General features: G+C 41.8%; 1 protein-coding gene across 1 annotated transcript in view; it reads left to right on the top strand.

Annotated features, from left to right (window-relative positions):
- Positions 1 to 17,989, top strand: part of LOC101587628 (solute carrier family 40 member 1-like) — a 25,555-nt gene extending 7,566 nt beyond the window's left edge. The window contains exons 3-8 of the mRNA XM_023709850.1: positions 6,540 to 6,607; positions 10,479 to 10,638; positions 11,929 to 12,044; positions 12,383 to 12,509; positions 14,933 to 15,187; positions 17,131 to 17,989. Coding sequence (XP_023565618.1) covers positions 6,540 to 6,607; positions 10,479 to 10,638; positions 11,929 to 12,044; positions 12,383 to 12,509; positions 14,933 to 15,187; positions 17,131 to 17,873 — 1,469 coding nt within the window. The 3' untranslated portion in view covers positions 17,874 to 17,989. The remainder of the gene's footprint in view (positions 1 to 6,539; positions 6,608 to 10,478; positions 10,639 to 11,928; positions 12,045 to 12,382; positions 12,510 to 14,932; positions 15,188 to 17,130) is intronic.
- Positions 17,990 to 26,437: the final 8,448 nt, after the last annotated feature.

Here is a 26,437-nt window from a genome sequence, read left to right as displayed (position 1 = left end):
TGACTACCTGGTTTCGAACCACAGAAGCTTGAGCTTGAGGGCTTTATTTAAGCAGGCACTTAAACAACTGAGCTACTGGTCAGCCCCCCCCCCTTGATCCATTTTGACTTCACTTTATTGTATGGTGATAGACATAGGTCTAATTTTAGTCTTTGGCCTGTAGAGAGCCAGTTTTTCCAGCACCATTTACTAAAGAAGTTATCCAGTGAACATAGCACATGATCCTTGACCAATGCAAGACTCTCAAGTTATTTCACACACATGACAATATACATTGCATTTGTAAAACCTGTCTTGGTATTATTTTGAGCACTGGGCAACCTGGGTGGAAGCATGTCTTTAACTCTAATGACATTTCTCTATAAGCCAATTTAAATTGCAGAGACACATATTTTAAAATCCAAATAAAGTAAAAGGAAGAAAAACATTGTTGAGCTCAAACAACAACAAACCAGCTGTAAATGTTACAAACAGCTACAAATTTCACAGGCACACATAAGATATTTGTTAATAGACCAGAGTGCACCCAGATGTATTTAGCTGTGGCCATTTTTATGAATTTGGCAAAATTGTTATTTTAGTAAGTAAACAAGACAATAGTGAGGCTATTTGCACAATCTTTTCACTCTGTTGGTGATTTCTAGAAAGAGGCAAACCATTTCATCCTTCTTGTTCATCAGACTGGTTGGTGTTTCCTCTCTTGAAAAGAAACAAGGTTGTCTATTAATTCACAGGTGTATGAAATTTGTGGTCCTTTGTTTTCTGGTGTCTCAGGTGTTTGTTGTTTTACCTTGGAGCGATAGATTCAAAGATCTTTTTTCCTGTATCTTAATGACAAAAGAACTAGTCAATAGGGTCGCAAGATCTTATATTGGGCAATATTTTTCTGATGCATTTGCCACAGACTGGGTCTAAGGGTCCCTGAGACTAAAATAGGAACTTAACCAATTCCTTTAAAATAAGTATGCCGATTCACTGACTCCTGTCATGGGAAAACAATTATCAGGAAGTGTCAGTAAAAGGAGTGTGACAAAGAGTTATTAGACGTAAAAATAGGATGCACTCAAGAGTGGGACGCAGGTACTCAAAGAGATCAGGCACAATACAATTGAGAACTTGGGATCCTTTACATGTTTTGGGAGGTAGAAATCTCTGGAATTCAATAATCTATAGTCTAAATCCTTACTAAGACTAGGACTTAGTCTTAGTATGTGGAAAAAGATAGCCCACCCCTAGTGGGAAAATGATCTGTTCCTATGGAAAATTCCAAAAGGGTGATCTATTTATGGGTAAAAGAGAGCCAATTGCAAGTAAAATGAATGAGCAGAACCCAACTGTAGTTGAAAGGGAGTTGCCCATGTTTGCTGTTTTGGAAAAAAGAAAAAAGTAGATAAACTGGACTTGTGTTTTAAGGTTGCAGTTGTTTTTATTTTTGTTGTTGTTTGTTTGTTTGTTTGTTTGAGACAGAGTCTTCCTACATAGTTCAGGTTGGCCTTGAACTCACCTTGTAGCCCAGGATGGCCTCATACTTGTGGCAGTCCTCCCTCCTCAGCCTTGAACCTGGCTCTGTAGTTTTTCTCTAAAATACAATTTTTAAAATTTTGCTTTCCTTGTCTGTTTTTTTTAAAATGTATTTTAGTACAGGGTCTATAGGGTCTCACTGCGTAGATTGGACTCATAGTGATCCTGTTTTCAGCCTCTCAAGTACTGGGATTACAGGCACATGCCACCATACCCAGTCTCAATCGCCATCTCAGCGGGCCCCAGGGGCAGGGCTGGACTGGCATACTAGGGATCAAATCCCAGCCACTGTGCTCTGCCTAAGCAGGCACTTTAGTCTGCTGAGCTATCTGGTTGGCCTACCTGTCTCCCTTCTTTATCCAGTTCTCATATGTCTTCTGCTTCATCATGATTATTAACACCAGTTAAGCTTCATCAACCAATTGGCTTATTTCAATTTGTGGATCTACTTAGGATAATCTGAACTTCTCTAGACTCAGAGTCTAAATTAGTATGTTTATGGAAGGCTTCTTCAAGCGGAAGCTAAAAAGGAGCTGGTTTCTCACTGGGGTCCTGACTAATTCACAGGTTTGGCCATCCCCTGTTGCATACTGGCTAGAATGGCTTTGATGTGTAACTGTTGCTTAGCTCCTCCATTCCTTATGTCATAATTCCACTCAGGCCCTTCTTGAGACTCAACGCTATGGTTAGATGATTATCAGAAGGTGAAGCTGCAAAGGCTCTATCATTGGCCTGATTTGCCACCTTTGTTACCCTTTTTTTCTCCACTGCTGTGTAACAAGAGATGAGGATGAGTTAGACATCTCACCAGTTCAGATCAAAAGCCATTATTAGGGTTTGGAAATCATCACCAAACTCTTTAAGATCTTCAAAGAATCTACCCATTTTTTTCTTGTACTTTTAAATTGAACAGGGCAGTGCCACAAGGACTGTACCATTGGTGCCTGCCACTTCTCACAGAGATAAAACAGTGGTGGGCTCAGATGTTTGCTTCCCTGGGTCTAAGACCTATGATTTCTGAGCATCTTTGTTCTTAACTGTACTGCTTTGGATTTCTTGTATAAGAGAAACAATGAAATATTTAGGCCTGTGTGTCTGATTCATGTCACTTAAACTTATAGTCTCAAGATGCATCCATTTTCCTACTGATGACTCAAGTTCATGACTGAAAAAAAAAGAGAGAGAGAGGAAGAGAGAGAGACAGAGACAGACAGACAGACAGACAGACAGACAGACACACACACACACACAAAGACAGAGAGACAGAGGGACAGAGAGGAGAAAGAGAGAGGCAGAGACAGAGAGAATATTTAAAGACCTCAAATCCCACTTGTTTCATTTAGGTGAGGTGAGGAATTTCTCTAATCACAAGAATACATTGCTAGGGGCTGGAGAGATGGCTCAGTGGTCTAAAGTACCTACTTGGAACAAGCTTGGCAAAGCACAGGGACCGCGGTTCAATCCCCCAGCACCACATGCCAGCCAGCCCCGCCCCCAGGTGGGCTGACCTGGCCACACACACACACACACACACACACACACACAATAAATGTTAAAAAAAAATACATTGCTAGGATAATAGAAAAAACTGAATATAAACCAGCTCTCAGATGATATCAAAGAATTACTAGTATTTTGGGGAGAAATAATAGCATTGTGATTTTGGAGGAAAATGTCTTAATTTTAGGAAATGTGCACTGAAAAAGTAACATCATGATATCTACAATTTATATTCTATATACATTGCAAATACAAGTACACACAAAGATAACGCACATATGGTAAATACTAGAAATAAAGCATGGGGTCAGCAAGATAGCTCAGCAGTCTAAAGTGTTTGCTTAGGCAAGCTTAGGCAACCGCAGGGACTATGGTTCAATTCCCAGCACCACTTGCCATGTGAGCCCTGCCCCCAGGGCAGGCTGAATCAGCCACAAGAAAGAAAGAAAGAAAGAAAGAAAGAAAGAAAGAAAGAAAGAAAGAAAGAAAGAAAGAAAGAAGAAAGAAATTCATAAAGCTAGAAGGGACAAAAAGAGAGAATAGAAGGGAAAATGGAAACAAGGCTTTTATAAATTACAAGGGGAAGAAGAGTTGAAAGGAGGGGAGGGAAATTTTTAAAAAAGCAAGGTATATCATGTATAGGTACAAATTCCTTCTGATGAACATTATTATATCTAAAATATATCAATAAAATTAATTAAAATTTTTAAAAGCTAGATACTGGGTATATGTACAAGCAGTGCACTAGATAGCTAAAGAGATTATGCATCAGCTGGAAATGATTTTGGCTACTAATAAAACTCGAGAAAAAAAGCTTAATTTTATTTATTTATTTATTTTTTGCGGAACCGGGGATTGAACTCAGATCCTTGTGTTTGCCAGTCAAGCGCTTATCCTACTGAGCCATTTCCTCGGCCTATTGGTACATTTTAGATATACATAATTCTTACATTCATTATAGGGAGTTTGTGCATGTACATGATACATCTTGCTTCTTCTTAAATTTTAGGAACATTTTTTACTAAACAAGAATTTTGAGAGTCACCATAATGGTTAGTTCAGCCCTTCAGTGATGCCATCCAGGCCCAGCTTGTTCTGCCCATTGGAGCTTCAGACAGGTCAGTTCAAGGTGGCGAGATAGCTGCTGAGCTCTAGACATCTTGGCCACATTCAAAGGCAGGAAATGGGTGGTGCAGAGTAAAGCAGGCTCCCTCTTGAACTATCCTCTTTCTTGAGAAAGTGAAATATTTCCCAGAAGCCTTTGGGACTCTTCTGTCAAGGCTCTTGTCTAGAACAGTCCTGTGGCCAGTCTTAACTGCAGGGTAGTCTCAAAATAGAATCACCCTGAAAGACTGACATCCGGTGTGACTCATCCCCTTGGGCTACCAGTGGGCAGTCACCCAGCGCAAAATCAGCACTCTGTTCAGAAGGAAATGACAGCTACTTGTCATTTGCTACACAGATGCCCTTTTTCTTAGAAAGGAAATCATGCTATTTCAGTGGATAACAAAAGTGCCACTAAATGAAGCTATAAAAAACCCATCCTGCACATTATAGTGATGATTATACATCTTGGTTTTTAACAGGAGATAAAGGAGACTTTAGGTTTCTTGTCTTTGTGTACATAATCTGTTCAGCAAAATAAAATGGAAATTTTTCACCATCCATAGAATTACCTTTTGCTTCATTTTCAATTTTAGTAATGCATTTCAATATACAATTTATTTTTAAAGGCTGTTCTCATGATGATAAACATTATCATAATGATTATGATTATGCAGTAGAATCGTATACACACAACTACACTTCAGGTTCTTAGCCACACTTTGTTGAGTGTCCTCTAAATGCAAGGTGCTTTAAGTGGTTTACATTGTTCCCTCATTTATGCAGAAAGGATGTGCTGATACAAAAATCTGTAAATTAAATGTCATCAGAGCTAATAAAGAAAGAAAACTGAAAGCTTTCAACAACGATTCTAATTTCTATTTCCTTCCTCATCTGTGTGAGGCTATCACATTGGGTATTCTGGACATCTTAAAGTGAAAACCCATTATTGATCATAACAAGTAGTAGTCATAACTAGACTTTTCTAGGGTTCCCTCTTGTCTGCTTCACTATCCCTTGGCTCAGGTGTAGGCTTTCCTTCATGAAAGGTGGGACCCACTCATCGTACATATACTGGGATGAATTCTCAGGTCTACAATAGGCACCCAGCCATCCTTGGTACCATGGACAAGTATTCTGGGAAGAGACAGTTGGAAATGGTCTACACTCAAAAGGGCTTTGAGTATCAAGAAGCTTCTCCTCATGGGCCATTTGTCTGTTGAGTTAGCATGCAGAGCTGATTGCTTAGGCCTGCCTCGCTATGTCAGGGTACCTTTCAGTTGTCAATCATGGTAGCAAGGCAGATTCAAAGTGGAAGTTTAGCATGGAAGAGCTAAACTTCCACTTTGAGTTGCCTGCAGTACCTAGGGATTCCCTGGGCCTCTTGCCAAGTGTTGTCTCAGGATCACCTAACTGAAACAAAGCCCAACAGAGCAAAGGCTGGTTGTGAGAGTCTCTGAAGAGCCAAAAGCAAGAGAGTAGTGAGTAGGTTGAAGGGAAAGTAATAAGCATGCCACTGAGAAACTAGCTATAGGAGTCTAAATAGAGAGACATATTACAAAAATAAAATAAGATAAAAACAAGAAGAAGAAGGAGGAGGAGAAGGAGAAGGAGGAGGAGAAGGAGAAGGAGAAGGCGAATTCTCCCCTCATGGAGCTTACTTTCTAGCAGGAAGAACAAATTATAAGCAAGTTATGAAAATAAATTGTAAGTAGAGAGTATATTACTAACAAATAGTAAAGAAAAATCAGCAGAAGATGATGGATGAGCACGTAGATGCTATACTTACAACAGTAGCTGATAGTCTTGTGTGACTATATTTAAATTAGTTAAAATAAAAAAATTAGTTCTTTGGTCATACAAGTTACACTTCCTATCCTCAGTAGTCACATAATAGCTACTCTGTTGGGGGGACCATCTTCCTATCTTTGCAGAATTCTCAGGGCCCTCCTGGTCCTCCGGTTTTATGCAGGAGTAATTTCCACTGAGGTCACTTGCGGACCCAGTGATGAGCCAACACTTCCAGTACTTCCTTCACGCTCTCAGCCACTTCCTTTGAGAAGTCAGTACACTGTAACACATGAGAAGCCATTACACTATAACACGTCCTCTGCCTCTGGATGTGAGAAAAGGTATTCAGAAAGAAAATATTTCCCAGTGGTCACTCAAACACAAGTAAGACCTTTTAAAGTCAAAATCAAAACAAAAACCCTGAAAATTTCCCAACTTGCTGAGCAAGGCTTATGGGTTCTGTTGCTTGCATTAATTTCTATTTAGTAGACATTAATAGTAACTGGGCTACTTTCTAAAAGCAAATTCATGCTAAATAGCATGTTAGTGTCTCTTCATTAACATCAAAATTTACTTTACATATATATTTAATAACATTTATGATTTGGATATATGTGTTTTAGGAGCGGCTTTGAGCTACCTCATGAGTCCACGATTTTTGATTTATGCAAGCTGTGCCTTATCGATTTGGGTAAGATGAATCAAATGAAATTAATAATTTTGTTTTTTGGGGGATTTTTTGTAGTTTATTTTTCTATTTTATTTTTTATTGAAAAATAAATATGAATGAGACAGTTTCACAGCTGATTAATAGGACAGTTTTGATAATCAATACACTGTACATTGTTATCTTCTTAGTGGTTATCCATAATACAAGAAGCAGACAGGATATTCTGTCCAAACACTGTTAGTACACCTCTTTCTTCTCATTGAATTAAGCGAAAGTAGCTGTAAATTTATCCTAACTATTTTGTATATATAAATACAAAATGATCTTTCCTTTGTATCCTTTTTTTTTTGTCCTGTCAGAGGTGAATATTCTATTGGCATCTAAATACTATAGGTGTTTGAATTCAACTAAACAATCTAACACTGTCTAGCAGTCTATAATATTAGTGGGTTATCCTCAGAAGTTATTGACTTGAGCCTTTTACAGCTCATCGTATTAATATGGATTTACTTTATATACCTCGTTTTTATACTTTTCTGCTGGATGGTTAAGACCAAGATATAGCAAGACCTATATACCAAGAAATGTAACTTTTGTATCTGATAAGTTCAGCCAAGTACTCTCAGGATTTATCCTGTAGCCCTGTACTGCCCTTTGTACATCCTTTTGTCAGTGTCTGACATGAGGATGAGTCACGGCCATTGCTTGATCAATTTGCTCTCTGTGAAAGCTTGAGAAAATGTTTTTTCTCTCCATGTGACTCTCCCTAGGCTCACTTTACATCATCAAACATATTCATCTGTGACTCCATAATCTTCTTGATCAGAAAATTTGGAGCACAACTGAGTTACATGTTGTTACATACAGGTTTTCCTATGTCCCGAGGCTTCACTGACCTTGAAAGGCTAGGGCCAAAATGTTGGCTAACCATGCAGCCCTTCCTTTTCTCCAATTTTAACAACTTAGGTTGTTAACCCTCCAGAAGAGAAGCTAATTATTAACCTGCAATATATGCAGTTCGGTTTACCCTATCTGTCTAAATATCAAACATTTTGGCATATCATGGAACAGGTATTTTCCATCAGATATTGATATGTTGAACTTTAAGTCCTTAGAAATTAATATTTTTGGATAAAGTGAACTATAATATTAAGGTTATTAGATTGTCTCAGCATATTAGATACAATGTGTGTGTGTGTGTTTCAAAGTGACCTTGTACTCCAAGCACACTTAACAGGTGGAGGCAAGAAGATCACCATAAGTTTGAGGCCAGTCTAAGCTACATAGTGAGTTCAAGGCCAGTCTGAACTACATAACGAGATGTCTAAAAAAAAAAAAAAAGTCCTGAGTTACCACATATAGAGCACTTAGAGGAACATGGGAACACCCATACAACATGTATGAAGGGCAGTTATAATAAATAATTAAAAATAAATGCCATAAAATGACCCAAGTGAAGAGCTATGATGTCAGAATCCTTCATGGGGCCTTTCACAGTCACTGTTCCTTCCCACTAGCAGCAGCCGTGAGCCTCGCTGTTAGGGCATTTGCCTCCATGCTTTTCTTTAGAATTTTACCTCTGGTGCAAGATATGCCCGTATGGAATAGTTTCATTTTGTGTTTGAACTTTAAATGAATTGCTGCCACATGCATTCTGTTATGTTATTTACTTAGCATTGCATTTAAATACCCATATTGTTGCAAGCGGCCCTAGTTTGCTTTTCATTGCTGTACATTAATTCAGTGTACCATAAACCACAATTTGTTGTATTAATCTTTCCAAAGAGTCGGCTTTCGGCTTCACCAAGCCTTTCTCTATGTGTCTTTATTTTCTTAGTTCAATAATTTCTGCCCACATCTTTATTATTGCTTTTTCTACTTTCTTTGATCTCTTAGAGCCATTCCTTTTCCTTTTAATACAGACATTTAGCTCATTGAATTCAGTCTTCCTTTTCTAATATATAGACTTAAGGTCACGGGTTTCATTTCAAGCAGTAACTGCATTGCCAAGCTTGGCTGTACTTTGTTAAAAATATTTTATAATGTCTTCTGTGATTGCTGACTTGTCCTATGCAGTCCTATGCATTACTAAGTATATTCATTAATTTACAAACATGAAGAAATTCAACTTAAACTAAATTTCTTCTTTTTGTTTCTGTTGGTTTTAAACTTAATTGTCTTGAGAACAGAAAACTCAGAAATCTGCATGGTTTCAATAGGCTGAAATTAAGATTTTTTCAATCCATTATATGGTGAATTTTTACAATGTTTCATGTGCTTAAAATGATGCGTAATCTGGGTCTGCTGAATATGGATTGCTGAACACACATACATTCAAAAGGCATTTATACGGCCAGCAAGATAGCTCAGCAGACTAAACGCCTGCTTGGGCAAGCACAGGGACTGGGGTTTGATCCCTGGCACCATATGCTGCACCGGCCCCACCCCCTGGTGTGCTGAGCTGGCCATGGAGACCCAGCTACCATGTGCTACCATGCCTAGGTTACTCCTAAAATTTTTATTTAGTATTTTTCTTCAAACTGCCCATGCTAGCTGGACGTGGTGGCACACTACTGTAATCCCAGTAGTTGCAAGGCTGAGGCAAAAGGGTCACTGTGAGTTTGAGGCCAGCCTGAACTGCAGAGTAAGACCCTGTCTTAAAACAAAATACAAAAAAAACAACCAAACAAACAAAAAACTTGCTCAGGTCACTCTAGTGTTTCCCATCCCTGTCCAGATTGTCTTTGGATATAGGAATCATTATTACTATTTTACAGCCTGCATCTGACGAATTCAATATCTGAAGTCTCCGTGGGTCTATCTGAAGTCTCCGTGGCTCTGTCTGTACTGTTTTTTATTTATTATACACTATGTTCATGGAGCTCTAATTCCTTTTATTACTGGTGTGCTGAGCATTATACTTAAAAGTTATTGCAGGTGGGGCCAGGGAGATGGCTCAGTAGAATAAGTGCTTGCCTGGCAAGCATAAGGGCCTGAGTTCAATCCCTGGTTCTGCCAAAATAAAGTTATTGAAAGAGTCCTTAGAAGTCTACAGTGATAGCCTCTTCTTTTGGAGAGGAGTTTAATTGCTTTCTCTCAGATGCATTTGCTTGTACCTTAAGCCTGTACTTCTTTGCATCTCAGACTCATAGTGATCCTCCTGTCTCAACCTCCCCAGCCCTGGGATTACAAGTGTGCACCACTACACCCAGTTTTAGTGGCCAACTCGGTGGGCCCAGGCCAGCACAGCATGTGGTACTGGGGACTGAACCAGATCCCTGTGCTTGCCAGGCAGCTGCATAGACCACTGAGCCATCTCCCCAGCCCCAACCCTGTGCTTCTTGATGGAAACAATAATGCTGGTCAGCACAGGGACTTACCTAGCGCATGGTCAGTGCTTAGCATTTCCCGAGCCATCTGGAATCACAAGCCTACACTGGGGCTGGCTTACTTCTGGTTTCTGTGGAATCCTAGCTTAAAGCTAGTCCTTATTGTTAGTAGGATGGATTTCTTTCATCTGACTTCCCAAGGCCACAAAAGCTGCAGTTCCATTTCACAAATATTTCCTTTGATCTGCAGATATCCTCAGGGTATACTGTTTCTCCTCTTAGGATCCTCATATTTTTCCAAGTTTTTTGTCTGATATTTTAGCCTTAATTTATTGGCTCTTTGATGCTTTTAAGACTTTAGAAAATATCCTTCCCTGCTTTTTAAAGTTGTGAGTAAATTGTAGATTAAGTTATAGTTGTACTGCATAGAAATATAATTTTGACATTGTTTCTAAAGTTTATGTGCTATATGTCCTTAGGGACAAATGCATCTTTCTGGATTTTAACCTTATCCTGTCTTTTAGTCAGTGATTAAAGCATTCTTTGCCTCTGCTGCCTTGCAGGGAGACCGAATGTGGCACTTTGCCATGTCTGTGTTTCTGATAGAATTATACGGACATAATCTCCTTCTAACAGCGGTGTTTGGCTTAGTAGTGGCTGGATCTGTACTAATATTTGGGGTCTTAATTGGAGATTGGATCGACAGGAAACCAAGAAACAAAGGTAACAGTGTTACTTATGATGTGTATGATTATGTGGTACACTATGATCACACATTTTTTTGGTTTGTTTAGTCAAATAAAATTGTAAGTCTGAGCTAAATTACCATAGAGCATAACTTGAAAACTCTAGTAAAAGATTTATGTCATATTCTCTTGTATTATATTTTATACACTTTAAATATGATTTTTACTTATTGTATCTTACTGTGTGAAGGACTAAACACAGAGCCTCATATATGCTCTGTACGTGCTCTAATCCTGAGCTACCCCTTAGCCCTTTAATGAGGTTTTGGATGCTAAGTAAAAGTTTTTAATGTAAAATTCATGGAAAAAATGCTATATTTTTAATATTCCAGTGTTACCCACCTACGATATTTGCATTACACATATTACAGGGAATTTCTCTGTATAAAAGATTTTGTGGGGCCAGAGAGATGGCTCAGTGGAATAAGCACTTCCCTGGCAAGTGCAAGTTCAATCCCCACTTCTGGAAAAAAAAAAAAAATCAGCTCTAGAAGATTTTGTACCTCTACAAAAAAAGATTTTGTATCTGGTATCCCAAATAGTAGGAATTAAAGTCTGAGGGCTTATTTGTTCAAAGGTAAAACTCCTTTTAGCTTTTGGCTATTGTATCTTCGTACAGTTCCTTTGTCTAATAAAAATGTGGGATTCCGTCTGTTGTCCTGTCCTTTTGATTTCTAGTCAACAGGATTGTTTTTATTTCACCTAGAGGTCTGGGAAAGGCATTTGCTGAAGCAAAGTCATGGAAAAACCTAATTTATTTAATTGGGAGCCAGGATTAGTGCCCCATTCCTGCACTCCCAACCCTGGTGGGTGGGCAAGGTGGGGGATTGAAGGTCAACCCGGGCTACATAGTAAGACACTATGTCAAAGAAAACAAAACTCTAGAATGTTGTTGCTTAGGATCCATTGATGGATTTTACCACAAATTCAATCCAGGAGACTGAGATATACTACTAGAAAATGTCAAGTTCTTTAATTCAGCTGGAGTAGGCTTCTCATATTGCTCTACTGTCGGGGTCTGTTTTCATTCCTCTCCAAAGTCCAGCTTTTGTTTTCTTTTGGGTGTGAAGTGTTTGTCCTGAGTGAGCCCTGCACTGCACTTTGCTTCCTACTGAAGCCTGTAATGCTGATGGAAAGGACAAGCGTGTTGGCTGGGTGCCATAGGATTTGGTCACACACAGTAGCTCTGCACTGAGTGATAATGTGGCTGTGACTTGCCTCTTAAAGCCAAGAGTAAATACTAGGCCCCTGGCATTTCCATCTGCAGTGGCTCATGCAGCACTCTTCATCCAGAACGGTTCTGTCACCACCTGCTGCGTGGTCCTGATGGTCGTGTTCTCCTACAGAAGGGAGATGGATCAAATGTGGCATGGCTGGTTCACTGTGAGTGTCCCTTCTCTCTTGTGCTGTGATGGCTGGGGGCAGGGGAGGGGCATCGTGGGATGCTTGAGCCCTGGCTTATCTTTTGGCAGTGGCTTCCTCACCCTAGATGTGTGAATCTGAGCCCAAATTCCATGGACAAGGAGGCAACAGAACAGCTGAACTGGTCTGCAAGATTAGCATCAGATCTGCTGTAATGAAGAGAGAGGAAGAAAGTGCTCAGCACAGCACTGGCTCCAGACTTCACTGAGCCTTTCTCTCTCTCCCTCTATCAGATAAATAAATACCCCTGGGGTACAGAAAAGTCTACTTTGGGCTCCACTGTCTGCTTCCTTCCATAGGTGGCCTGCTATGCAGCGGTCATCACCCTGGCAGCCATGGCGAACCTGGCAGGCACAGCACTGACCATCACCATTCAGAAGGACTGGATTGTGAGCATCACAGGGGACAACAGAGGCCAGCTGGCTGGTGAGCAGTGCTGCCCAGGGCCTCCAATCAGTGGAGAAGTAGAATGGATGTGGAAGGACCATGCAGGTCTCTGAGGGGGATAGTGTTATACGTGGTAAGAGAACAGTATTTGGTGCCAACCAGGTTTGGGTTTGAATTAAATTCCGCTATGCCTCTTATCAACTGTATGCACTGGGACGAGTTACCTAACCCGTCAGGACTTGATTTTCCTGAACTGTTGAATAGGAGAAACACACACACACACACACACACACACACACACACACACACACACACCATGGCTCAGTATGGGGAGGGATCCTATGAGATACAGGAAGTGCCTAAGACCTGGTTGTCATTGCTACCCGGAAGCACACATAGGCTGCACTTTTGGAGACGAGCGTTTCATTTGCAGGAAGTTCCACAAGTTTAGACCTGAAAAATAAGTGAACTGAAAGATTTCTTAATTCTGGCCAATGATAAGTTTCCCCCTCCAGGATAAAAACTGCCCTCCCCCCCCCAATTTTTTTTCTAATAAACACACTCAATGGAATAATCTGACAACTTTGTTTTTGTTTCTGTTTACAAAATGAGAATTGTCCACTCTGCAGGATACTTAAGTGGCCGATGTAAAGCACACATGTAGTCCTGTCTTGAGCTTGTGCCATGGGTGCTTTCTGCTAGGAGATGTGCGGGAGTGTTGATGGCCAGGATAAAGGGAGCTATGAAGAAGGAATCTACTAAAATATATGCCTCGCAAGGAGGAGAAGCCCCTTATAACATGTCTTTTAGTAGCCCTTATTTAACTGCACTGTGACTAAACAAGACTGCCTAAAATAGAACAGCTATGTGAGTAAATGCTGGGTGTTGTGGTGTTAGGGTTGAGACTCTTCCAGTTGTAAGTTTATTAAATTTAAAGAAATCTAAGGCAAAGCACATATTGTGGTTCAAGTTCACTACAGTTTCTTAAATGACTTAGGAAATCTATTCTTCAATGATGTGGCAGAGTTCAGAGAATAGGATTTAGAGTCCAGATTTGTCTTTGTAGAGCCTAGGGATGAGGGGCACTAGGGATCAGACCCAGGACCTTCACACTGAGCTCCAACCTGGCCCGTTATAAATTTTAAGATAGGGTCTCACTATATTGCTAAATTGCCCAGATTGGAGGTCAACAAGATAGCTCAGCTGACTAAGCGCCTGCTTAGGCAAGCACAGGGACCAGGGTTCGATCCCCTGTACCACGTGCCTCACCAGCCCCACCCCTGGGCATACCCAGCCAGCCACTGAAACCAGACATGGTGGTACACACCTGTAATCCCAGTGTTGGAGAGGCTGAAAAAGATCACTATCAGTCCAAGCTGTGTAGTGAGACCAAATATATTTTTTAAAAAAAAATGCCCAGATTGGGCTTGAACTTGCAGTTTTCTGCCTCAGCCTCCTAGAGTGCGGGATTACAAGTGTGTACCACTACACTAGCATTAGACTGTCCAGGTTTGAATATCAGATCTACCATTTTCTCTTTGATTTTGAGCCAATAAGTTCATCTCTGTGTACCTCAGTTTCCTAATTTGCAAAAAGGAAATACACTATTATTAACCTCTAAGAATTATTTTGAGGATTAAGTAAGATGCATATAAATAGAAGGCTTGGAACTGACACAGAATAAGCATTCATTCTTTCCTCTGCCCTGCCCTGTCACTTGCTTCCTCTGTCACATGTCAGGTTTTTTGGCTGGCTTGGCTGCCTTAAGTGTGGGTCTGGTAAGGCATGGGGAACTGGGGATCAAACCACAGTCCCCTGTGCCTGACTGGGTTTGCCCCAGCAGGCTCACATGTTAGTTTTAATGAAGGAGTATAAAAGTTATTATTGTTATTATGGTACTAGGTTTGATTCTAGCACCTTTACACTAAGATACATCCATAGCTCTTTGTTTGTTTGTTTGTTTTTTAATTTGAGACAACTTAGTGACTCTGTAAGTCAAGTCACTAAGTTGGCCAAGTTGGGTTTTAGCTTATGACCATCTTGCTTCAGCCTCCCACAGTGTTGGGATAACATGCATTGTACCACCACACCCAGCTGAATATTGTTGGTTTTGTTAGGAAAGTGGGGTGTGATGGGAAAGAGCACAGAGATAAGAGTTAGAATAATCAGCTCCAAGTCGCTCTGTCCTCCAGTACACAAATCTATTAATCCTTCAAGTTTCCACAGAACTGACCTTAAAGGCTTTTCAGGTTGAAAACCCAACTATTCATCTGTAGTTAAACCAAAAAGGATCTTCCCTATCACTGTCATGAACCTAAGGTGTGCCTGACAGTCCCAGCAAGTACATGATGGGAATTCACCTGGGGGACATAGCTGGCAACCCCAGCAAGTGCATGATGGGAAATTCACCAGAAGATGGTCTTATCTACTGAATTGCAATGTTTCCTTCCTTCCACCTCCAGGGATGAATGCAACCGTCCGGCGGCTGGACCAAGTCATCAATATATTTGCTCCCCTGTCTGTGGGCCAGGTGATGACATGGGCATCTCATGTGATCGGTTGTGGTTTCATTCTTGGATGGAACTTGGTTTCACTTCTTGTAGAGTTTCTATTTCTGTCCAGGGTTTATCAACTAGTTCCCCAATTGGCTGTAAAACCCCAGCAACAAACAGGGGGGCACTTCCTAGAAAGGCAACAGGATGCTGTGAACATCCAAGGTAATGCAAACTCAGAGAGACCTCTTGTTCTTTTTTGCTCCTTTATGTTACTGTTTCATTTCTTCTTTCCAGAACTTGTGTCTAAACATGATCTTAACACTTTGCCTGTAAATGTGCCTAGAAACAATGCTTAATGAGAAGGCTCCAGCTGTCCCACTGCTTATGCAGTTCATATGGCTGATCTTGTTGGTGGGGGCAGGCGGGCTGTTTTGTACAGTTACACAAGTTATACACTGCATAACTCTGGGGGTTGCATTCAGAGAGGCTCCAATGTAAGTAGCAGCCAAATAGTCCCATTTGGGACTATGTAATATACAACCTCCATAACTTACCACTGGCCCTGGGTGGGTGGGTGGGGGGAATTACTCTTTCCTGTCTCACTTCTAAACATCATCCCCAAAGTAGAGGCAAGTGTGTCAAGGAGTATGCCCTGCTCTTTCATCACGATTGGATGAATTGCTCATTCTGATGTCAACAGTGCTTTCTTTTTAAAAAAAATTAAAACCTCTCTGTCAGCAAGGTGAGTGTGAAAAACAAAGAGACCTGTGAACATAGGTGACCCTTTCCTCTCAAATGACAGCACCTGTGCCTGTCTATTGAGAGTATTGCCCAGCTGCCTGGTGCATGGTGTGATGCGGTTTAGTAATTAATCCTTGTCTTAGTTTCTCTTTCTAGATGATTAATTTATGCATTTTTCCCAAAGTTGTTTAAGAATGAAGTCCTACAATCCTATTGGATAAACAAAATACATATTTTGTAAAAACAGCTTGGTGTATGTATTTAGATGATGAATGGATGGATACATACATAGGTAGATAGAACTATCCTTCACATCTACTATGTAGTACCTGTGTGGAATTGCAAGGCTAATTTACTCCTATGCTCTGTCTTCCTATCTGTAAAGTAAAGATAATGGAACTGATTTCATAGGTATATTGGGGCAATGAAACCGAACAGTCTACACAAAGTTGTATTTCATTCTCTGGCATACAGGAAAACTTAAATCAATGTTAACAACGTTTCATTGTTATTTTTAAATCTTTTTTTTTTGAAGTTGCACTGACAAGAAATTCATTTCTGTCATGTAGACCCTCACTCTCCCTTATTCTAGGTCTAAAATGGACATAATTCACCTGTCTCTCTGTCTTTCCTTAAGGCTATATTTAAGTGCTCAAGTCCTTCACAGAACTTAATTTGTGCTGAATTCCTCTAGTCATTGTCTGATATATCCTGGAGAAATAAAAGGCTTTGATTTACCCACTCAACCAACCCCCATATCTGTTTCTTCAGAAAAAAATAGCCATGGCGGGGGGAGTCATAGGAAGTCTCTGTCCCTGGTTTCTGGGAATTCATTACCAAGCTTCAAGCCTTTGACACTGTCATTCTCCCTTCCCTGTTCCTACCTTTTCCTTTCTGATGCTGCCTTCCTGACCTTATGGTATGTGTGGGTTTGAATTTTCTCAGGAGCACTTCTCAAGACAGGGTTTGGATTGAAAAGTCACTTACTTGGAATCATTTGGAATGTGATCCCTTGAGGAGGGAAAGGATGGGAGGCAGAGAAGGACAAAAGCCCATGAAAGGAGTCTTATTATATGAGTGACTGCAGAGAGAAATGGGGACCTCCTGAGAGACTGCAGGATGTCTCTCACAATTGTCCCAGCAAGGGCCAAGGAAGCTATGGTGTTTAGCAACCAAGGCTTGTCCTATATTCACTGCAATGTGTCCCCAAAGGCACTTAAAGCCTGTCTGCCACTCATGTTCCAGGGTGGAAAGAGGAGAGAGATAGAAAAAGAGAGACAGGTCTGCAGGCAGAGACATAGGTGCTTGGGGACAGGAGCCCCTCAGTATGCTCTGGAACCATCCACCAGAAAAGCAAGTGAGTTGGGTGGGCTGAGGGGATTAGGCATGGTATTGACATTCAACTTATTTGGATTTTACCTTAGATGAAACGGATTCTTGGGAAAACACTGACATATTCATCAGCAAAATCAGAACTTTGGAAAAACCAAAGGATCAAGGGTCTAACCTTGAAGGAAAACAGGCCACCGCCAAAGGAATTTTTCTTTGCCTTCAAAGCATGCGGCAGCTGCTGCGCACATGCCGTGAGGGCTGGGAGACATACTGCAGGCAGGCCGTGTTCCTGGCCGGGCTGGGCTTGGCCTTCCTCTACATGACAGTCCTGGGGTTCGACTGCATCACCACTGGCTACGCCTACACCCAAGGGATTGGAGGGTCCCTGCTTAGCATCCTCACAGCCCTTTCAGCTCTGTCAGGCCTGGTGGGCACTATTCTCTTCACCTGGCTCCGGGAGCATTATGGCTTGGTCACCACCGGAGTCGTATCCAGTTGGCTCCATGTCGGTTGTCTGATACTCTGTGTGTTTTCTGTCTTTGCTCCTGGAAGTCCTTTTGATATGGCTGTCTTCTCACTTCCATCAAACAAGAATTCTTCAAACCACAAGTTGCTGAAAAAGGACCAGGAACACATTTACCCCTTTGAAAGAAACCTGAACCAACCCATCCTCCCAGACCGCTCTTCCATCCACTGGACCAACAGCACTGTTCTGTTTGATGACCAGCAGGACCCTGAGCAGCCCGAGTCATACATCTCCATCATCTTGCTCTTCTCAGGTGTGATTCTGGCAAGAATCGGTGAGCAGTGGGTCATGTTTGGCATGAGATTCTGAGGCCTGTGATCTGTCCAAGTAATCTTAAAGCATCTGATGGTCTCACTACAGAGCCACTGTAAGTTTTCATCATTTGTTCACTGAGAACAAGACCAACTTCCCTTCTTCTTTCTTCTCCTTCCCTTGCTCTTCCCATTCTTCCATTGTGGTACTGGAGATTGAACTCAGGGCCTTTGAACTGAACCACACCCTCAGCCTTTTATTTTATTTTTTAAATTTTGAGACAGACTTTCACCAAGTCATTGAGTTGCCCAGGCTGTAGTTCAACTTGTGATCCTTCTCCTCACCCTTCCAGGGTGCTGGGGTTAAAGTCATATGCCACTGCAGTTAGCCCATTCAGACTCTATGTGGTCCAAGAGTAATTTAATCATATGAGATTTTGGTCCCATGATGCTTACAACCTGGATGGGAGACCAATAAGGAAGCAGTCAACAATAGTCGGCAAGATAGCAAAGAGGAGCCATGTCAGGGAAAAAGGGGTGGATTGAGAATACACAGGAGAGGCACCAGGTTGGGCATCACACAGGAAGGCACAGATGAAGATCTCCAAAAGGAAGAGAAAGGGACAACTGTTCTAGCCAGGTGGGTGGTGGGGCAAAGACAAGGATGAAAGTTGAAGACTTGGAGATCTGAGGAAATGAAAAATACTGTGTCAGTGTCTTCATGTCTCGGAGCTTGGTCAGCTGTGTGCTTCAATGTTAAACACTAAAACTTTGGCAGTTCTACATAAAATTGTCAAATTTTTAAGGGTTTTTATGAGGTCATTTTTTTCTGCCATTTCTTTTGTAGTGGTTGCTATTTTTGTGAAAGTTGCCGTATAATTTTTTATTAAATAAGTGATAAGGTATTCAATTACTGTTAAGCCTGGTGAAGTAAGATATTTGTAGGTGGAGTTTAAGGTTCTTTGATTTTCAGCACAAGGCAACCGTTGAACTAACTAGTGTGTTTGCAATGTTGTACTTTTCAAATGGCTAAAATATTTAAAAGTTGTTCATTCAGCAATGTCTGCCATTACTTTGTTGCTAAAACTCAGAATTGAACCACAACTTACCACTTGAGTATGTGGGATCAGATACTGAAGTCAGTGAAAAGTAATCACTGCCACTTCACTGTATGAACATTTTTTAAACACTGAAGGTAACCAAACAGCCTGATGAGGCTTTCATTCATTGTTTTGAGTGAGATTTCAATACTTCAGTAGGACCTTACATTGTTCATCTACAATAGTTGCCCTAAAAAGTCACAGGATTTTGAAATAACCACTCCATCCTTTCTTTGAGCTGCTGAGACAAGAGAAAGAAAGCTATGGCTCTGTGCCAGTCAGTTGGCTAGACTATGATGAATGACTGGTAGTAGGCTCAAGTTTTTAAAAAATATTCTTACTTTTCTAAATTGTTACAGAATAACGGTTTTGTCAATGATGATAGAGGATGAGAATCTTGCCATTCAGAAATGCAGCAGCCGGGGAGATGGCTCAGTGGAATAAGCGCTTCCCTGGCAAGCACAAGGGCCTGAGTTCAATCTCCGGTTCCGAAAAAAAAAAAAAAAAAAAAGAAATGCAGTATCAGGAGAGCTGTGCTGAAACCAGTACCTGTGACCTGGAAGGTGACCCACATGGTCACCGCAGAGCAATTTCATACAACAGAAGCATGAATCGCATGAATCACTGAAACACTTGAGGGCTAGTGCAGTCCTTTTGAAAGGGAAACCCTTAATTAATATACATTTCTTATATCACCAGGTTTGTTTATATTACAAATTTAATATCAAATATTTTTCCAGGGCCAGCCAGATAGCTCAGCAGACTAAAGCACCTGCTTAGGCAGAGCACTGCGGCTGGGGTTTGATCTCCAGCCTGCCATGCTACACACCCCCACCCCCGCCTGCCCCTAGGCATGCTGAGACAGCAGTTGAGACTAGGTGTGGTGGTACATGCCTGTAATCCCAGCACTTGGGAGGCTGGAAACAGGAGAATCACTATGAGTCCAATCTACATAGTGAGACCCTGTAGACCCTACCTAGTCCTAAATACTATATATATATTCTTATTTATAAATTATATGAGACCAAAAAAAAAAAAGGAAAAACAAAATGCCATGTGAAGCATGTAGATACTACAGAGGGTGTCTACATGAATGTAGTATTTTGACCTGTGGAACTGTGATCAGAAAAAAGAGGATGACTTCATGAGCAATGGCTTTCATTAGCTTCCCGAGGAGGGCAGTGCAGTCCTCCAAAGACAAGGTGCCAAACTTGAGAGTCTACAGTCTTTTCTGCCCCAGGTTCTTGGTCTTTGAATTCTATCAACAATGATGTCATTCATATCTAGCAGTGAGAATGCACCTGCTTTGGTTAGGGCATTTATTGAAACAAAATTTTTAAAATTTTGGTTATTGGTTCCCTGACACCCCCAACAGTGACATACTGGGGATCAATGACAATGGTAGCATGAACCACTTAACAGCACATTGGGTCTTGTGCTCAATCAGACCTGCAGATATCCAGTTGGGAAACCCTAGGTCTTGCTCTTTGACATGGGATCCCTAATACAGGGTTTCCAATCAGAAAGTACCATCTATTTGCCTCCTTCCATTCAGTCACAAGCTTAAAAAAAACCAAAAACTAAGTCACAGCTTCGAAGCCCTCCCTCGCAGCATAGCTCTGAACCTCCCAGAACCCCTTGTCAGGGACGTAGAAAGTAGGGTGCAGTGGGGGTAGCTTTGGGTGCAAACCAAGTGAGCTCCCATTCCTTCATAGTCTTCCCCACATACCTCCTCTGTGTAGCACTCCTGAGGCAGAGCCAAGAAGACCCTTTGTTCAGGGCCTCAGGGGCCACAGTTGGGGAGACTGGGATTGGGAGGATGTGTTCCTGACCTCTGCCAGGAAGACCTAGAACCCTTCGGTTTATGGGAGCTTGGGAGAGGAAATGACCATTTTTAAAAAATTTTTTATGCTTTTTAAAAAAAATAATTTTATTGAGAAACAAATAGCAATGAGACAGTTTCAAAACTGATTAGTAGGACAGTTTCAATGCTTAATATATTGTATATTGTTTTTTTCCCATAATTTTATTGATAAACAAATATCAATGAGACAGTTTCAAACCAAATTGGTAGGACAGTTTCAATAATTAACACATTGCATACATTCTTCCTAGTGGTTAATTGCTGTACAAGATGTGGACATGATATCCTATTTACAAACACCATTAGAACAAATCACTCTATTCATTAAGAGAGAATGTAAGGGCCGGGGAGATGGCTCAGTGGAATAAGCGCTTCCCTGGCAAGCGCAAGGACCCGAGTTCAATCCCCGGTTCCGCAAAAAAAAAAAAAAAAAAAAAAGAGAATGTAACTATATATCTAACCTAACCACTTTGAATACACAGATACAAAATGAACATTCATTTGTGTACCCTTTTTTTGTTAAGTTCCGTTATTTGAATATTATAGGCATGTAAACTCAGCAAAATATTCTAAAAGAGTCCAGTAGCCCATAATTGTATTGGGTCTTCTGCTTGACTGGCAATGTCAGAAATTGTTGACCCGAGTCCCCTACAAGAAATGACCATTTTGAAGGGCAGTTCAAGGTTTCAAAGTCATATGCTTACCTCAGAACCTCATTATTCTGATATAGTGAGCATATATGAGAAAGATACTGAATTCCTTGTTCTGTTTTTGCAGAACCAGGGATTGAACTCAGATCCTTGCATTTGCAAGTCAAACGTTTATCGTACTGAGCCATCTCCCCGGCCCCTTGTTTGTTTGTTTTTAATCTTGCCTTGTAAGGCTGGCCAAATAGCTCAGCACATTAAAGCACTTGCTCAGGCAGACACAAGGGCCAGGGATTCCACCACCACCACGGGCCCTGCCTCCGGGGCCTGCTGAGACAGCAATTGAGACTGGGCGTGGAGGCACAAACCTATAATCCCAGCACTTGGGAGGTTATAAACAGGAGAATCACTGAGTTCAATCTAGTAGTGAGACCCTAAATACCTTGTAGAACTTTACCTAAAAAATACAGAAAGAAAAAAAAACATTATAAAGAAAAAAATCTTGCCTCGTAACTCAAGCTGGCCTTGAACTCACTGTGTAACTCAGGCTGGCACTGAATTTGTGGTGATCCACTTGCCTCAGCCTCCTGAATGCTGGCATTACAAGTATAAGCTTACTATACCCTGATTAACATATTCTTAAGATACCTGCTGAGTAGATTCTCTTTTACTTGGTATTTGACTTGTGTTTCTCCTCTTTCATCACACAAACAACTAAGAGTAGACTGACCATTTAAGATTTCTGCAGTTCATATTGTGTTGTTTAGTTCAAATGGCAAAACAAATCCACTAATGACTCCCATCTGCCAGGAACACTGGGCTTCCCAACACAGAGGAAATGAACACATTTAGAGAAGTCAGCTGGGCCTTGGCTCAGCAAAAGGGAAACATAGCCTTTCTTCCCCTGCAGCAAGGACAGCTGCTGACTGCATCTTGGATGAGGCTCCAAGAGATGCAGAGCTCTCGTGATACTCCAGAGGGACACAGCTCATGGCCTGAGCCAGGCTGCCTGGTGATGTTGGCAAGACCCCCGAGTCACGGTTTGCCAGTCTGTATGGTAAAACACTAACAGTACCTCCCCATTAGGGAGGTCTTGGAGGTGCTGCGACAATTCCTGCAGGTAAAGGTTTGGCACAAAACTCCTAACTGTAGGGGCTACATGTTAAAATGAATATATCCTGGGCTTGGTGGTACTGTACAGCTATTTTTGGAAATTGGGGCAGGAAGATGACCAGATCGAGGCCAGCCTGGGCAACTTATCAAGATTGTCTCAAATCTTTTTAAAAATCAAAATTTAAAAAAAAATTAAGTTCTGGGATGCAGCTCAAGGGATTCAACTCCTAGTACCACAATGAAGGAGAAGGGGAAGGAAGGGAGGAACAAGGGAAAAGGGAGGGAGAGTGGGTCTCATCTTCAGTCATCATTATTAATTTTAGCTTTAATTTTCATGCCTTTTCAAGTGTTGCTAGAGTGGGCAGTGCCATGAGGAAGCACATGCTAGTGACCGTGTTTCCTGACTCCTGAGTCTATTCCTGTCAGGAGTACAAGTGCCCTTGGAGTTGATGGTGTGACACTGTAACTGCACACCTTAATAGCACCACTGCCCAGAAAGATGCACTGTGCCTGCTAGCCTCGTCAGTGTGGTCAGGCCTGGTGGCCATCATGACTGGTCCTGTTGCTGGGAGCAGAGAGGCCTGTAATCCACCTGGGATCCAAGGCCTGGTCATCAAAGTACAGGGACCATTCTCCATATTCACTTAGTAAATACTTGCTTCCAGCTTCCACTCTAATGGAGACTTACAGAACTCTGCCTATAAGAAGTAACATACATGCCTGGCAAGCACAAGGGCCCCAATTCAATCCCCAGTTCTGAAAAAAAAAAAAAGACATACAGCTTACAAGTCACTTTGTTTCACAGAAATCTAAGAAGTATAAGTCTTTATGCCCTCATTTAGAAATTATTCTCAGTGCATGATTAGCCCTCAGGCCTTGAGCCCTTGAGTGCTGTGCCCAAATACTTTCCAGCTTGGCAAACACCACCACTTGCTGAGGGTGGGGTGAGAATTCTACAGGTGAGTGTTGGGTCACAGTCCAGCAGAGTGATAGTCCTCAGAGGCCTGGAGTGGTCAGAACAGCCCAAGAAGACAGGGGACCTGTCACCGCTTAGGTGGAGGCTACAGCAGGGCAATCAGGGAAGCCCAGGAGAAAAAGGATCTCACTGGTAAAGTATAAAGACAGATGCAGGGGACACAGCACGTTATCTACAAATAATTCTAGAACCCAGAGCTAAGTCTAGGAATCAGCTAAGTGCTGAATCTCAAGGAGAATCCAGAAGGCTAGCTGGCTGTAAAGCCAACCAGGCAGGCAAAGCTGGTTGCTTTGGGTGCAGGTCCCCTTGAGGGCAGGTTCCAGTACCCTCAGGCAGGCCGATGTTCACATTCCAGGACAGCACGGCCATCTGCACAGCTGGCCTCTGCCCTATTTGATGCCTGCGCAGTGGGTGCCAAGGCTGTTTCTGAATCTCACTTAAATGTGGCCCTGACAGTGGCTGAATGTGGGGGAAGAGAAGAGCCCAGTTCCTCCTCTCCTGCGCCAGGACCCAAGAGGAAAAACCCAGAATTGCAAGTAGATTTGAGGCCTGAGACTGTGCTGTTTTGCAATAAGTGGAAGCATACACCAACACACCTAAAATGAAGTTGTGCGCATTGATGATATTTGTTATGGTTATTTGAAAAGATAAAGAATCACAAATTATGACACTGCCATGCACAGATGGCCGGGCACAGGGCTACACATTTTACTCTGCTATCTCTGGGAACTGTCTAGTGTGCTAGTGTTTAAAGTGTCCACATTTTCCAGATGAGGAAGCTAAGGAAGCAGATAGTTACATCTCCCCTAGGGAATAATGCAAGTCAGTGCCAGAGGCCAAATCTCACCGAGGTTCTCAGACATCTGTTCGTTTTATTTTCCTCTTACATTGCTGCCCCCACAGGCCTCTGGTCCTTTGACCTCACCATCACCCAGCTTCTCCAAGAGAACATTCCAGAAGCAGAGCGAGGGGCTGTCAACGGCGTCCAGTGCTCTCTGAACTACCTCATGGACCTCATCCACTTCATCCTCGTCATGCTTGCCCCGCGGCCACAGCAGTTTGGCCTGCTCGTCTTCATTTCCATATTGTTTGTAACCATGGGACACACGCTGTACTTTTTTTATGCAAGAAAATGTAAGATTAAAAACAGCCTTGTGAATGAGACAATGCAAAAGGGCACCTGGTCACCTTTAACCCGAGAGGTAGGCAGTGCTCCTCAAAGCTCTAGTGACAGGGTTTCCCTTCCTCACTAATATGCTACCTTATGCTATCATTACCTTTGAAGGCAAATGTATCAACACTTTTGCCAGCTGTGTCAACTGCTTAAGTGTGTCTTCCCTGGTGGAACTATCTGGCATGTGACAGATTTACCCACTAGCTGGAGCCAAAGAGACTCCTCCCCAGATGACTTGGACAGAGTATTTTAATTTTGCTAAAATTGTACTGCAGTATTTTAGCATCTTTATTATTTGTCAGGATCTATTATTAGGGTATTCTGGGCAATATTAGAATTAAAGAGGTAGAACAGTCATCTATGCTTGGTATCAATTCTTTGGATAGATTTTTACATTGTTGTTCTGCTGGTTTGCAGATGTTCTTTGGTTGAGCTAAGTGTCCCCAGGGAGGACTGAAACTTCTTGTTGAACAAACAGATCGTGAGGAAATCTCTGTGGCTTGTGGAGTCTGGAGTTAGGCCAGTGACTTCCACGGCCACTTTAGCTGAGCTTTGCCTCAAGATGAAGCTAGGACAACTCTGATTAAGGGCAGCACTAGTTGGTGATAAGCAAATGAGCAATTTCTGGTCAATTCTAAGCAATCACCATGAAAACTAGCTTTTTGAGTAAGCTAGAAGAAAACCTACTTACCTCTTTAAATTAATTACAAATCATTATAAGAGCTGTTAAAGTTTTGTCCAGAAATGAAAATAATAGGGTTAGCATTAAAGTTCCCTTATGTCAGTAGTGGCAAACCCATGATACATGTGTTGTTTTTCTATTAAAGATGTTAATGTATGAGTTGTTTTTTCTAAACTAAAACCTCAGCATTCAGGCTGAATTGCAGTGTTGGCACTCTGCGATAAATAAGCAGGCTTAGGGTTGTGGTTTGGGCACACATGACTAAAAGGTTAGGTCTACAGTGTTCCCGCAGAGTGCCATGTTCATAGCGTAATCAAAGGCAATGAGATCATCAGGGCTCTGACTTCATCAGTGGATTCATCTGTTCAGATAATCTGATGGCATTGTTAGTAGGCAGCAGAAATTTAGGATTGGGGTCTAGTTGAAGGGAGCGGGTCAAGGGGGAGTGGCCTTGGGGACTATGTCTTGTCCCTGACCCCTTCCTCTGTGGCTTTTCCCCCTTGCTTTCTACTTCTGGCTGCCATGAAATGAGCAGTTTACAGCTGTGATGCGCAGACTCAGAAACAATGCTGCCAGCCATCAGTGCACGGAAACCATGGGCCAAAATGAACCTTTCCTGCTCTTGTTGACTTTTGCAGGTACTTTGTCATAGTAATGAAAAGCTGACTGACATAGGCCTCAAAATTTAGAGATCCTTTCTGAGTAAGGGAAAAATCCTATTTCGGAAAGGCCTATAGCAGACCCAGGAGCATCTAGCAGGTAGCAGTTGATGAAAACAGCATATCCCAAGACGGCATTCCTCCATCTCTGCAGTGTTGACAGTACGAGTCACCATTTCCTGTGGTAGGATTGTCCTGTGTATTGTAGGATATTTTATAGCATCTCTGGTCTCTACCCACTCAGTGCTGGTTAGCATCCCTCCCCATCTAGCTGTGCTAACCAAGAGTCTCCAGACATTACCAAGTGTCTTGTCAATTAAGAAGCACTACTTAAGGGCCGGGGAGATAGCTCAGTAGAATAAGCACTTGCCTGGAAAGAGCAAGGGCCTGAGTTCAAGCCCCAATTC

The sequence above is a fragment of the Octodon degus genome, unplaced genomic scaffold (assembly GCF_000260255.1).
Source record: "Octodon degus isolate 3935 unplaced genomic scaffold, OctDeg1.0 scaffold00015, whole genome shotgun sequence".
Classification (NCBI taxonomy): domain Eukaryota; kingdom Metazoa; phylum Chordata; class Mammalia; order Rodentia; family Octodontidae; genus Octodon; species Octodon degus.
This window is presented reverse-complemented; position numbering and strand designations above follow the sequence as displayed.